We start from the raw sequence: 15,895 nt of genomic DNA on the forward strand, positions 1-15,895 counted from the left end.
CCTCGTACCCTTGTAACACCTAACAGAAGAAAAGGAGTCTCTCCCTAAATCAGGTTGTATGTAGCGGGACCTCACCATAGAGCTTCAATATTCTAGATACCTTTACGAGGGTAAAGGTCTTATGGGGTCAAGCTGGATCTCATGTAGCATTCGAGTTCTGTCCAAACGGACAATCCAAATGAAATAAAGTTACACACTGATCTCTACTCACTGTGGATTTATTTGATAATGATTTGGGCTCAATGAATCAGGTTCAAAGGGATAATCCTTAACTGACTGGCCCATCCCAGGATGTGAGTCTTACCTTCGAGGCCTGTCGACGGTCAGGGCACTCAGGATGCTGGCACACCACCCAGTCCTCCTCCTGAACAGGCTTCTCGTCTGGAACACACAGCAGAGGAAAGACCATGAGAAAAACACACCTCTGTAGAAGATCACACACACAGACCTAATAAATATGTCACCCTCGACCACTGCTACTCTAACTTCCGCGATGCATACAAAGTCCTCCCCCGCCCTCCCTTCGGCAAATCTGACCACGATGCCATCTTGCTCCTTCCGTCTTATAGGCAGAAACTCAAACAGGATGTACCAGTGACGAGAACGCTGGTCCGACCAATCGGAAGCCCGCTTCAAGAATGTTTTGATCATGCGGACTGGAATATGTTCCGGTCAGCCTCCGAGAAAAACATTGACCTAAACGCTGACTCGGTAAGTGCGTTTATAAAGAAGTGCATTGGAGATGTTGTACCCGCTGTGACTATTAAAAGGAATCCAGCCACGTCACAGACACAGACGTCATGCTTCCAGACAAACTAAACACCTTCTTTGCCCGCTTCGAGGATAATACATTGCCACTGTCATGGCCTGCTATCAAGGACAGCACCACCCCCTCTCCTTCTCCATGGCTGACGTGAGTCCTTCAGTCAAGGATCATATCAACTCCACCTTACCGGTCACCCTAGATCCACTTCAGTTTACATACAGCCCCAATAGGTCCACAGGTTTGCAGACGACACAACAGTAGTGGGCTTGATTACCAACAATGACAAGAAAACCTGCAGGGAGGGGGTGAGGGCACTCAGAGTGTTTATTTTTTATTTTTTTTATTTCACCTTTATTTAACCAGGTAGGCTAGTTGAGAACAAGTTCTCATTTGCAACTGCGACCTGGCCAAGATAAGGCATAGCAGTGTGAACAGACAACACAGAGTTACACATGGAGTAAACAATTAACAAGTCAATAACACAGTAGAAAAAAGGGGAGTCTATATATACATTGTGTGCAAAAGGCATGAGAAGGTAGGCAAATAATTACAATTATGCAGATTAACACTGGAGTGATAAATGATCAGATGGTTATGTACAGGTAGAGATATTGGTGTGCAAAAGAGCAGAAAAATAAATAAATAAAAACAGTATGGGGATGAGGTAGGTGAAAATGGGTGGGCTATTTACCAATAGACTATGTACAGCTGCAGCGATCGGTTAGCTGCTCAGATAGCAGATGTTTGAAGTTGGTGAGGGAGATAAAAGTCTCCAACTTCAGCGATTTTTGCAATTCGTTCCAGTCACAGGCAGCAGAGAACTGGAACGAAAGGCGGCCAAATGAGGTGTTGGCTTTAGGGATGATCAGTGAGATACACCTGCTGGAGCGCGTGCTACGGATGGGTGTTGCCATCGTAACCAGTGAACTGAGATAAGGCGGAGCTTTACCTAGCATGGACTTGTAGATGACCTGGAGCCAGTGGGTCTGGCGACGAATATGTAGCGAGGGCCAGCCGACTAGAGCATACAAGTCGCAGTGGTGGGTGGTATAAGGTGCTTTAGTGACAAAACGGATGGCACTGTGATAAACTGCATCCAGTTTGCTGAGTAGAGTATTGGAAGCAATTTTGTAGATGACATCGCCGAAGTCGAGGATCGGTAGGATAGTCAGTTTTACTAGGGTAAGTTTGGCGGCGTGAGTGAAGGAGGCTTTGTTGCGGAATAGAAAGCCGACTCTTGATTTGATTTTCGATTGGAGATGTTTGATATGGGTCTGGAAGGAGAGTTTAGAGTCTAGCCAGACACCTAGGTACTTATAGATGTCCACATATTCAAGGTCGGAACCATCCAGGGTGGTGATGCTGGTCAGGCGTGCGGGTGCAGGCAGCGAACGGTTGAAAAGCATGCATTTGGTTTTACTAGCGTTTAAGAGCAGTTGGAGGCCACGGAATGAGTGCTGTATGGCATTGAAGCTCGTTTGGAGGTTAGATAGCACAGTGTCCAAGGACGGGCCGGAAGTATATAGAATGGTGTCGTCTGCGTAGAGGTGGATCAGGGAATCGCCCGCAGCATGAGAAACATCATTGATATATACAGAGAAAAGAGTCGGCCCGAGAATTGAACCCTGTGGCACCCCCATAGAGACTGCCAGAGGACCGGACAGCATGCCCTCCGATTTGACACACTGAACTCTGTCTGCAAAGTAATTGGTGAACCAGGCAAGGCAGTCATCCGAAAAACCGAGGCTACTGAGTCTGCCGATAAGAATACGGTGATTGACAGAGTCGAAAGCCTTGGCAAGGTCTATGAAGACGGCTGCACAGTACTGTCTTTTATCGATGGCGGTTATGATATCTTTTAGTACCTTGAGCGTGGCTGAGGTACACCCGTGACCGGCTCGGAAACCAGATTGCACAGCGGAGAAGGTACGGTGGGATTCAAGATGGTCAGTGTGGTGGAGTGTGGTGTCAGGAAAACAACCTCTCACTCAACGTCAACAAAACAAAGGAGATGATCGTGGACTTCAGGAAACAGCAGAGGGTGCACCTCCCTATCCACATCAAAGGGACAGCAGTGGAGAAGGTGGAAAGTTAAGTTCCTCTGCACATCACAGAAACTGAAATAGTCCACTCACGCAGACAGTGTGGTGAACAAGGCGCAACAGTGCCTCTTCAACCACAGGAGGCCTAAAACATTTGGCTTGTCAACCAAAACCCAGACTAACTTTTACAGATGCACAATCAAGAGCATCCTGTCGGGCTGTATCATAGCCTGGTACGACAACTGCACCACCCTCAACCGCAAGGCTCTCCAGTGGGTGGTGCGGTCTGCACAACGCATCACCGGGGGCAAACTACCTGCCCTCCAGGACACCTACACCACCCGATGTCACAGGAAGTCCAAAAAGATAAATCAAAGACAACAACCACCCGAGCCACTGCCTGTTCACACCGCTACCATCCAGAAGGCAAGGTCAGAACAGGTGCATCACAGCTGGGACCGAGAGACTGAAAAACAGCTTCTATCTCAAGGCCATCAGACTGTTAAACAGACATCACTAACTCAGAGAGGCTGCTGCCCACATTGAGACCCAATCACTGGACACTTTAATAAATGGATCACTAGTCACTTTACACAATGCCACTGTAAATAATGCCACTTTAATAATGTTTACATATCTTACATTACTCATATCACATGTATATACTGTATTTTATACCATCTATTGCACCTTGCCTATGCCGCTCATCCATATACTTACATGTACACATTCTCATTCACCCCTTTTAGATGTGTGTGTCTTAGGTAGTTGTTGGGGAAATTGTTAGATTACTTGTTAGACATTACTGCACTGTCAGAACTAGAAGCACAAGCATTTCCCTACACTCACATTAACATCTGCTAACCATGTGACCAATAAAATTGGACTTGAAAACATACTGTAAACCCATCAGGCCTGAGAATGCTCTATATATAGGGTGTAAGAGTTCACTTGAAAGACCGAGAAAACGGCATTGTTGCCAAAAGTGTCCAGACATGACAGAGCTGTACTGCAATAACTTTCCAAGAAACTTGGAACAGCAGACCTGTCCACAATGACGACTGTGTCTCTCCCACTCTTTCTTTCACTCCATCTTGAGTATATAATATGTTAAACAACAGGCTCCGGGATCAATGACGAACATCCCATCTAGCCAACGAGAATCCATGTAAAGACAAGTGGTGAGTGGCTAGTGCCAGCCAAAAGTGGTTTTGAATAAGAAGCACACAGACTGCAGAAATCTCAATATCAAAACGGATTCCTTCACAAAAACACAGGAGCAACCAGAAACTAAAACATACCCAGTTCTGAGCCCAAAAGTTAACTCTCTGTTTGTACATGAGCTACAGAGAGAGGACCTCAAAAGTACCTATTAACCTTCTTAAATGAGACAAAACAAGTCTTAAACCTCACTCACGCCAAGAAATAGGTCTGGATCAAGGGCTGCGATACAACTTACTAAAATCCCCCAAAACACACCTGTTGCTCTTCCACTACAGGCATGGCACAAGGCAGGGATAGCAGCAGGGCAGGGGCAATCCCTCCCAGAGTCTGTCCCTCCTGCCTTGCCTGGGAGCAGGCCGAGACGTGCTCTCACTCATCCTGGGCCTCTGCCAACACCACCTCTGTTAATGACTCCTTCTAGGTTTACAGGCAGCACACTGCCCAGGGAGACACACATTTTTATTCAGATTTTTTTCTTCCTTCGGGGGCACTTTTCCTCAAACTACAAGTGTTTATGACACTTCCCTAGTCCTAAAGGCAACAATTTTGCACTGCAGAACCGTTTTCGGCCAGTGCAGAGGAAATGGAAAAGAGGTGACCCAAGCTCCAGGTAATGGCCGACCAGGGGTCTGCTCCTCGATCTCTGACTCCTGACCCTGTAGCAACACTCTCTCACCTGTGAAGTTCATGATATTCTGTCTCTGATATAGCTAGCTGCCTATACCTCTGTGTACCATACCTTTACTATGGGACTCTTCCTCCCGCCCTCAGTCTTCCCCCTTTTGTCTCTCCAGCTCACTCGCCTCCCATCACCGTCTCTCCTGCTTTGGATCACTTTGTACCCTCGCACTCCACTTTTCCCTTTCTCTGCCTATTTGCCCCTCACCGCCTGTGTCTCTCTCTCTCTCTCTCTCTCTGATGAACAGGAATTCCTGAACTCAGCACTGCTGATTAAGCCAAAAACAAACAAACACAAGGCCACATGTGACAGCAGACAATGAGTTGCACACCGAAGAGACAGCAGAGCGTTCAGCCTGCACAGCCTTTCCCTTGCTCTCTCTACAGCTTCCCAGTGCCTCAAGTCAGAGGCATAACGTCAATAAACAAGACACAGCATTGAGTGGCAAGCAAGTCACTTTCATACAGCAAAATAGAAAAGGGATGTGTAAGGCCATGATAATGAAAACGGGATATTTTGTACCATGGCCACAACTGGCTGAAGACCCCCGTAGCCCAGTCCGATCCTGTGTGCTGTAATCAACTCTTCCATCATTGTCAAGTCAAAGGCCAACATCATGGTCAAAAGGAATTGGATAAAGCCCTTCGAGTAGACCACCAGGCCACTAACTCTACCTCCCTCCCTCGTTCACCCATAAACCTTACATCACATCACCTCATTCTCCCTCAGACGCGCACAGCCTCACCAGCACAGCTCCATGTTTAGGCAGAGCGAGGCAGAGCCAAGAGTACGTTTCGCCGCAAGCCTTGAGCACACTTTTATACGGAATGTTAAGAATGCCTCAGTCCTGCATTCAATTTGCTGAGCTTTGCCGTGGCACATCGGGCGTCTGAGGCTGAGCTATTCTCTGTTTGTTCCGTTTTATTCCCCCCTCTCTCATTTGAAAGGGGATTGAGGGAGGGCGATTGTCTGAGCCGGTTGCACACAGGCCAGGAAGAGGATTATTATGCAATGGCCGCCGTCGACCATCTCCTAGAAGACAAAAGACAGATGGCAGATGGAGAGCTTGCTGCCCTGCCAGGGAACAAGGTGTTTCCTAGGCCTGGGGCTGGCAGTGATGTGTTGCACTCTATTGCGCTGCATGTGTCAGCATAGCTTATTTCAGTGTCAGAGGCGGGCTGGAAGGCACTGGGAAGGAACTCTGCATCTGCGCCAAATTGTCCCAGCAAGAAGCCCCATTACAAAAGAGATTAATTGTTAAGATGTCTTAACACTAAAGAGCATCTGCTATAAAAACACAAACACCTTTTCCCGGCGCTACCACTGTGGGATGTAACTGGGGAGGCAAAGATGAGGATGGGAAACGTGATGTAAGGGTAGGCAACAACACGTCCGCCACGCTGACCCTCAATACGTGGCCCCCTCAGGGGTGCGTGCTTAGTCCCCTTCGGTACTCCCTGTTCACCCACGACTGTGTGGCCACGCACAACTCCAACACCATCATTAAGTTTTCCGACGACATGACTGTGGTAGGCCTGATCACCGACGATGATGAGACAGCCTATTAGGGAGGAGGTCAGAGACCTGGCAGTGTGGTGCCGGGACAACTACCTCTCCCTCAACATCAGCAAGACAAAGGACCTGACTGTAGCCAACCGGAAAGGGAGGCCTGAGCACGCCTCCATTCACATCAACGGGGCTGCATTGGAGCGGTTTGAGAGCTTCGAGTTCCTTAGTATCCACACCACTAAGGACCAATCATAATTCAAACACACCAACACAGTTCTGAAGAGGGCATGACAATGACTCTTCCCCCTCAGGGGGCTGAAAAGATTTGGCATGGGCCCTCAGATCCTGAAATAGTTATACAGCTGCACCATTGAGAGCATCTTGACTGGCTGCATCACCGCTTGGTATGGCAAATACTTGGCATCCGACCCTAAGGGTAGCGCGTACGGCCCAGTACATCACTGGGGCCAAGCTTCATGCCATCCAGGACCTCTATACTAGGCAGTGTTAGAGGAAGGCCCTAAAAATTGTTAAAGACTCACCCGCACGGCAAGCGGTACCTGAGCACCAAGTCTGGGACCAAAAGGCTCCTGAACAGCTTCTACCCCCAAGCTATAAGACTGCTGAACAGTTAAGAAAATGGCTACCCTTTCTATTTGCATTGACTCTCTTGCACACTCATTGGATTTTACCCACACACATACTACACTGACACTCCAACACACACACGCATATTAGCACACTTTCACACACACACTGCTGCTACTCTGTTTATTATATATCCTGATTGCCTAGTCACTTTTACCCCTACCCACATGTACAGGGCTCCCGAGTGGCACAGCAGTCTAAGGCACTACACCTCAGTGCTAGAGGCGTCAAAACAGACCCTGGTTCGATTCCAGGCTGTATCACAACCGGCCGTGATTGGGAGTCCCATGGGCGGGGCACAATTGGCCCCAGCGTCGTCCGGGTTTGGCCAGGGTAGGTTGTCATTGTAAATAAGAGTTTGTTCTTAACTGACTTGTTTTATTACATTTTTATTTAACTAGACATTACCTCAATTATCTCACCCCTGCACAATGACTCAGTACTGGTACTCCTTGTATATAGTCTCGTTATTGTTATTTTATTGTGTTACCATTTTCTTTTTTAATATTTAAAAAAATATATTAATTCTGCATTGTTGAGAAAGGGTTCGTAGGTAAGCATTTCACCTTCTATACCTGTTGTATTCGGCGCATGTGACAAATAAAATTAGATTTGATTAATTAGACCACTACCATTATTGAAACCCTGGCACTCTTGTAGCCTGGTCCAGATTTGTTTGTGGTGTTTTGCCAATTTCATAGAAGTTGGCAAAACCGCACAAACAGATCTGGGACCAGGCAAGTACTCTTGTACACTCGGCAGAAATGGTGGCCTGAGCGGAGCAGCCGGGGCTGCCTGGCTGGGCCTTGTTATTCCAGAGCAGCAAACGACGGACCAGCTGTTATTAATGGAGCAGCATATTCAGTGGCAGTCAGTGGGGCCTGAACAAAGTCATCCTGTTGATGTTGTTTTACCCCTGTAGTGGCACACACACACACACACACACACACATCTAAAAACACAGCCACACAGTGCTTCCTCCACTACCAAAGTCCCCAGCAGAGCACAACAATGAGAAACTATTTAGAACAAAAGAGAGGCAGATAGTGGAGGGTGGATCACTATTTGAATGCAGGAAGAAAACATGCATTTCACCAATTTGTTTGAGTTTCAGGCTGTGCCTGGATAACAGTGTACAACAACGTAGTTGAAAAGGGGAAATACATTTTTAGTTCAATCGAATGTTGAAAGAGACATAACTGAGAAATAAAAATAAAAACATTTAAAAAAGTGCCAAAAACACCACAAAACTGAAAGCATAATTCTGTCCAAAGTAAGAGTATTAGTGCACCAGCTTATAATACTCTTATAACCATATTTATGCGTGTCATGTGGGGATCATTCATTACATAAGCAGAATGTTTGAATGCCTTAATGTCTAACTGAGCAGCACCATACAACACCAGGTCATTTCAGTTGATTATTTAATGTGATTTGATCCCATGTCGGGGCAAGTGCTATGGGATGAAATGGCACAGAGCGAAAGGGTGGAGAGGTATGTTCCTCCGTTATTGGGGCCTGCGTCCTGATTATAGGTTAAAGAATGCTACAGTAGGGTGTCCTACATTCAGGGGATAAGGGGAGACGGAAAGGACTGCCCAAGCCACAGCCCCACAGTCTTAGAAAACAAAATGGCTACCTAAAATTCTCTTCTTTAAGTGTCCCTCAGCTGACCCTGTAGTAGAACCCTTTTTGGTTCCAGGTAGAGACTTTTTTTTTCCATAAATATTTATTAGATTTTTTTAAGAGCGCGCAGTCCCCTCGGCAACCCTTACCCCAGCCTAGTTGAGAAATGTTTTCAGTAGCAGTAGAGTTGAGGCTTAATTACAAGGACTGTGGGACCAGGTAGGGATCAAAGGTAGGGATCAACCTGCCGTTCAGTTCTATCTGTGGCAGTCAGACATTCCACTTCTTCTAGAACACAAAAGGTCTACTCTGCAGACACCTGAAGCTGCCCAGCGACTCAGCAGACAGAGCAGAGGCAGACCTCCAAGAAACTGCTGGCCTGGCTGGGTCTGGGAGGATTGGATAAGAGCATTCCTGTAGCCAGCCCTAGCCCAAAGTTATTACATCCCTTTTCCCTTTCACTAATGGCATAGAGGGCAGTGGACGGAGGAAAGCAGAAGCACTGAGTGGAGAAAGACAGTAACGCAATTCAGCTGTCCTAGTGTCAGTCCCAAAAGGCACCCTATTCCCTATATAGTGCACTACTTTGACCAGAGCCTAGTCAAAAGTAGTACACCTTATAACAAAATAGGGTGTCATTTGGAACGTCGACCGACAGTATGCACTCACTCCTTCTTCTGTGGTAAATATTTCATCTCCACAGCAGCAGCTGTTCCTATCCCCATTCGCTTCTCGGCTACTCTCATTTGAGGTGCTCTCTATGCCAGGTCACTGAGTGTCGAGTGCTTTCCACGGACTGAACGGAAGAAGAGAGCAATGGAAAGAAAAGAAAAAGCTTTCCATGATGGTGCTGAAATTCTGGAGGTCAGATCTCTGATGTATAACCACATGGCATCGCCATCTGCTAGCAGAGCAACCGGCTACATTTCATTCTTCAAGTTGGTCAGTGTCATATGACAACGTGGCTGATTCAGATCAATTATACAACATCATAGGCCTAATAGTAAATGTCAAATGCTAGGCTTCATGGAGTCAGTTACCATGATCATCTTCCAATGGAATCAAATTCCCCCTGCCAGTGCCATTCAGTCTAAATGGAAGTAAGCATGCAATGAACATGTTATTACTCACATACCACACAATCAGCTAGGTCAAAGGTCCAGCCCTTGAATATATAATCGGATGCGTGTACTTATCCCGTTCGCTCGATCCTAATGCTTACCGCACAGATCATGGATGACGTCCAGAGAGGAAGACCAGGAGTAGTGCTCTGCCACCTGCTCGGTGAGGTAGGAGGGGAGGGTCTCCAGCTCATACGCCCCCCTCTTCTTCCAATACAGGAACATGGTAACCAACCCCAGAGTCTCCCTCACTCTCAACCCTAACTATGGACCTTAACTCTTCAACCTTACCTAAACAACCTACAAATCCTGTCCCCCGATCACTGTACTCGACTGACACTAATGCCACACCGACATTATGCATTATTTTACCCACAACTACCTACATCTTCCCTTCCTTGCTATATCAAACTCATCTCTGAATCCATCTTCAGACTCCAACTCTCCAATGTAGTCCAACTCTTCAAATCTGCCAACAGCTCATTCAACTTCATTCAAAAAAACTGCACCTGCAAAACTAGGCTATATTACCTCATCCCGCTCAACCACTAAACACTTGCTTTGAACCTTCTCTCCAAGCCATGCACCAGAGCTCCTCGCTTCATGTCCAACTGGGCATAAATGAGTCAAGATTTCCATTTTAACTGGGTTTTTCATTAGCTCTCTGAAGAAACCAAACCACCGTCTTGGTTTGAAAACAGTCTGTTCTTCAGATCCCTAACATTAAAACAGACAGCTCTGACACCTGACTCATCAACACCCTCCAGGATCTGGATTGTAGATCCAACCCAGCCGAAGAAGACAGGTCTAAACCCTCCACTCCAACTGTGCTCTGGTTTCAACACCTTGAAGAACCTAACGTATCCTCATAATCCCCCAAAAAACACCAACTAAAATGTTCTCTCTTTGGTCTTGGTAACTTGTCTCTTCCGGTTGCTCCTTCAGCCCTCCTGAAGTCAAGGTGTTATATAAGCATCCAAACAAAGAGAAGTCCCCTTCCGTCGTCCCCTTCAAAGCCATTCGCTTGAGCTCCTGGCTTTACTGTCGATGTCAAAACAAATCACTTCTCCTAAAATCTCACGCAGTTCCATCTTCCCAAGGTGAAAGTACTTTGTTACTGCAGCCTAGTGATAATTATGTTGTCATCATCCTCCCTTCCTCCCCGACCTTCAAAAACTTCTCCTGTGCGACAAGCCGACAAGCTGTTGAGTGTCATAGCCTGTGTAGGATGTATGGATGATGGGGGGGGGCATTCGACCCACTCCGTCAGACAAGCAATGTATTCATACAGAGGTGCATTGCTATGCATGCTGGGATTGGCAGTCTGGGGCCAATGGTTTTCTCACTGGACAACACAAAGATCTCTTTTAAATTTACTCCTACACAGAGAGCAGAACTTTCTTTATGTTTTGGGCAAACTGTAAAAGCCTGAAATATTTCTGCATTAATTAGGCTGGCTAGAACCTTGTTCTGTCTGTCTCCGGAAAGATTGATTATTTTCTTTATGAATGCAACAAGTCTGTGATGGCTATGTTCAGCTATTTCTGCGGAGGTACAGTAGTACAATACAGAGACATTGGGGAACTGTTTCTCAGAGAGAGAAGACAGACATAGTAAAAACCAAGGCCCTTTTGCAACAACAACAAAAAAAAGGCCACATACAGACAGAAGATGGAACATTTCCGCTCTGCAAATCGAAGATGGTTAAAAACCACACCCGTAAGTCATCAAATCCATTGACAAAACATTTTCTCAACGTCGCTCAAAAAGGTTGATTCGCTGTTATTATACCTCTGTAATAGGAAAATGGAATAAAATACCGTGAGAGCGCACTGTGCTAGCCATGGAAGGGAGGGACAATGTCACACAAAGACCCAAATGTCCAATTTTGGGATGACAAATTAGAGGGTAGGATGGGAGCCGATCTGCTCTGCCGCTCGGGGCTTTGCAGACATGTGGTAATCATCTGGAACAGCTTTGAGTGCACTGCTGCTTGCTATTTAATGATGAGACCAGTCATGGGCTACAGCATGACAACTAGTGCCTGCTGCAGCATAAGGGCCTATTTTCAGCCGCCTCCTGCAGAAACAAACGGAACTACTAGAGGAGGCATTTAGACAAGTAGTCTCCCATCCCTTTCATCATCTCCCAAACAACCTATACAAAGAAAACTGGCTTTTGAAGGGGACATGTCATTACTCTGCAAATTACATCCAATCAGATTGCCCATCCAGTCTTGTAGTTGAGAAACACACATTATTGAATAGTAGCTTGGTCCAGGGGAGTAAAATGAAAATCACTCATACTAACTACCAGGTATATAGTCTATATGAATCATCTCCTCTGTAAACTTTGAAGTATTAAATGGGGAGTTTGAGGAGGAATGAGTTTGATTGAGTGTGGGTACAAAACTGTAACTGGGGGAGTGTGTGTGTGTGCCGGAGGAGGAGTGTGAGTGAGAGTGTTGACAGAGGGAGTGCAGTCGAGCCGAAGGACTTGTGCGTGCCCATGTTGAGGAGGTTTGGGGTTATATTTAGAAAAGTGGCCCATCATAAAGGGACTGGTTAACTCTTCACCACCCAGGCCAGCTGCAAAGAGCAAGCGCCAGGGAATCGAAGGGAGGCCTGTCCTATCCGAGCATCTGAACACCACGGAACAAACAACAGTAAATAGTACATCCAATGGCTTCGTCCTTCAGGGGCAAAAATGTGTTTTGACATCTAGTATTAAGAATAACATTCGGACCAACAACAAAAAGAAGTGTGCTGAACTCAGATACACTAAGAAACAGGAAGCTTGTCTGTCCAGGAGAAAGCATTCAGACTGCTGCTTGCAGAGACAGGCCTGTGTTGCCTTCTATTGACTCTGCTCATAAAGAGCAGCAGCGCATCCACACGCAGAACTAGTGATGCAGATAAAAACTTTGCATCCTGGTCTTTGTTGTACATCAATGAGCATGTGCTGTGCCGTTCAGAGACAATGCAACAGGGCTTTGGCACAGGCACGGCGAGGCAGCCCTTTCCAATGGATACGCTAGAGAGAGCAACCCTCCCATACACACGCAAACACGCCAAAAATGACTTTGTTTGTAAACGTAAATATATTCTAAATACATTCATCCCAATCAAAGACACCAGTACATCAGCTACCCCACTATTCATGTGCCGCAAAAATAAAAGGGTGTGATTGTGTGTTCATTCCCGCAGAGAAAATTGCTATCAGACATGCAATTTAAAAAGTCCATCTTGAAACCACCAGTTAAGAGGGAGAAACAACTGGTATTGCTTCCTTCAGCTTGTTGATATGAAGAATCCTTTAATTGAAACGGCATGGCTGAAATTGCAGTGGGTCTACCCTCTGAAATCCTCGCAGAAATCAAAACACTCATTCTCAGAGTGAAAATACGGTTATTGTCAGGGGGGCTCTAATGTTTATAAACAGTCATTTGGGCGTGTGTGTGTGTGTGTTTGTTTATAGAGGGACACTCTCAGAGGTAAACATTACCTCCAATATCTACTAACTTAATGAAGCACCATGTGTATGGCCTTAGGCTAGCCCCTTGTAATTATCCACTCGTTTCTGAAGAGCAGGGAAGCCACTGGTCCAATTTAACAGGGTGTGGTTCTCTCCAAGAGCCATAGAGAATGACGGTTTAGAATTAATAGTGACCATCGACTCATTTGAAATGCATTACCCAAAGTGTGGTAATTAAACAACGTTTTATGTGCGTCCATAATGAGCCTGAACCAAAACAATACGAAATGCTCAGCTGGACAGATTGAGCACAGAACAGGACCTATAGGACTCAAATCCACATATTAAATGTAGATTGCTCCATTACTGAATTAATAGATTTAAAAATCAGGATGATCTGGCACAAAACTACAACTCCGACGAGAGAATCTGATAACAAACTGCATCCTAACACACAATAGCCTCTGCTATCAAATAACGCATGTCCCATCTGACTGAAAGAGGTTGAGTGTCTCCTCTACCTCCCTGAGGGTAAAAGGCTGTGTCACTGTGTCACCTGTAACTCCAACCCGAGATCCCCCAGTCACAGGTCTGGGTCTCTGAAGAACATCCCAGCTAAAACGAGGCTAATAGGGTCATTCCATTTGATTTCAATTACTTTTTGATCGCACCCCTTTTGATTTGAATTCATCTTTCTATACATATTTGCAAAAGGTCGAAGGGGTCAGAAAGTAACTTTTTGGACCTGAATGCAAAAACATTTTAGGAGATAGGAGGTGCTCAAAGTTTTGCATACCCCATCATGATCATTGATATCATTTAAAATCTTAAAAACAGGGTTGACAAAGTATATTATTAATTTCTTGAAAAAAGTTTAATCCATTTTAGATTTTTTTTACTTTAACATAAATTATCTAAAAGCACGTAAAATTCTTTATTTATTTATTTTTGCGTACATTGTAGTTTAGACCCTATTTTACATCATCTGAGGTGTTTGTGTCGTGCCCACTATCAGATGCTCTTGAATACAGACTAGCTGTCCTGTACTAAAATGGGAATGGACAATTCAAATGGTAACAGAATGACACACATCCTTATTATAATCCCCCCCCCCCCCCCCCATTTCGTGGTATCCAATTGTTTTTAGTGGCTACTATCTTGTCTCATCGCTACAACTCCCGTACGGGCTCCGATACACAACCCAACCAAGCCGCACTGCTTCTTAACACAGCGCGCATCCAACCCCAACCCGTTCAAGCCCAGGTTGGAGCGAGGAGAGGGACGGAAGCAATACTGTTACAAAGTCTGATCCCATATCCTACACCTCCCCTTTACCTGGACATACTATGGTTACACATATGGTTAACATATCTTTACCATACTATGATTTCTGCAGCCTTGAAAGGCAGGCATCAACATGGCCGAACGAGAGGCTGCCAGCAATTTATAGAAATCGCTTTCTATGGGCCCGAACCTTTTTTCTATGAATACAAAAATCGCTTTCTATGGGCCCGAACCTTTTTTCTATGAATACAAAAATCGCTTTCTATGCGTGAGAACTTTTTTCTTTATACGACTACAAACCGCTTTCCACCGTGATAACTTCTTTTCTGTGTGAGAACTTTTTGTTGTCATCAAATTACTGCCAAAAAGTCAGGTGACCTATGCACTTCCAAATATGAAGTTGCAGGCTTGCCATATCTGTCATGCGCATCTCTCCTATGTGCAAATCTTTATGGCAGTAAGTTTACTTAAGGCCCTCGATTTACAAATACAAATCAAAAAGCTGTTTGTGGATAGTGATTTACATTTGTGGATTGGTCATTTACATTTGTGGATTGGTCATTTACATTTGTGGATTGGTCATTTACATTTGTGGATTGTTGAGTTCAATTTTTGGGAAAGTGATTTACAGTTGTGGATCGGTGATTTACATGTGTGAACACATTTAGCATGATATTGATCTCAGTCTTGACTGAATCAACCTGGGAAAAGCTAGTTAAACTAGCTAATGTTAGCTAGCTAGGCTAATTGAGGCTGCAGTGCATGCGCTCTCATCCTACAGTTACAAATAACTCCATTCAGAATATTAAGTAGCAGCCTATTGTTGTCGTCTCTCCTTCTCATTTGAATTAACTTTTCATTCAGTCATTTTAATTCCATCTGCCATCGATTAGATAGTTGCTTACACTTTGACACACACAGACGCTCTCTGACTGTAGCCTATTGCCACTTTGACGGCCAACAACAAGCCACATGCGCCACGCTCCACTCTCGTGAAAAGCAAGAGCAGCACCATAATTGATAAAAATTTCTCTCTCAACTGCAGCTGTCGCGTTTGGCTCTGTACGGGCCCATCCGGACAAGTCAGTTAAAATGACACATACCCGAGACAATCATATCAGATCTGACCCAGACCTGTGACATCCTTTTGAATTCTGGATCCGCTCAGGTACCAGATCGAGTCTCGGGTGTTCCGGTACCAGTGGATCCGTGAAGACCTCTACATGGATGTCTCATGGTAGAGTGTAGTATGCAAAATGGGGCAACTTTGAGTACCTCCATCTCCTAAACGTTTGGCATTCAGTTCCAAAAAGTAACTTTCTGACAACTTCTACCACAGGCAAATATGTATGGCAAGTTTTGTTCAATTAAAAGGGGTCCGGTTAAAAAGTGATTGAAATCAAAACGTAACGACTAAATAGCCCCACAATCTGGGTGAGACCTGACAACAGAACAACGACAGAACAATGTAATCATTTTTGGTTGCCCTGGCCTCCCATGTGTTTTAAAGAGCCCTTTGTAA

The 15,895-nt window shown here is 45.3% G+C and overlaps 1 protein-coding gene across 4 annotated transcripts in view; it reads right to left on the minus strand.

Moving 5' to 3' along the window:
- The window catches only part of LOC110492064 (pleckstrin homology domain-containing family G member 5), a 73,329-nt gene that overhangs the window by 49,926 nt on the left and 7,508 nt on the right, over positions 1-15,895 (minus strand). For 3 of the 4 annotated variants that reach the window (XM_036946956.1, XM_036946954.1, XM_036946955.1), the window contains exon 2: positions 305-381. The exons of the other annotated variant lie outside the window; for it this stretch is intronic. In XM_036946956.1, coding sequence (XP_036802851.1) covers positions 305-381 — 77 coding nt within the window. The remainder of the gene's footprint in view (positions 1-304; positions 382-15,895) is intronic. 4 annotated transcript variants of the gene reach the window in all.

The sequence above is a fragment of the Oncorhynchus mykiss genome, chromosome 16 (genome assembly GCF_013265735.2).
Source record: "Oncorhynchus mykiss isolate Arlee chromosome 16, USDA_OmykA_1.1, whole genome shotgun sequence".
NCBI lineage: Eukaryota > Metazoa > Chordata > Actinopteri > Salmoniformes > Salmonidae > Oncorhynchus > Oncorhynchus mykiss.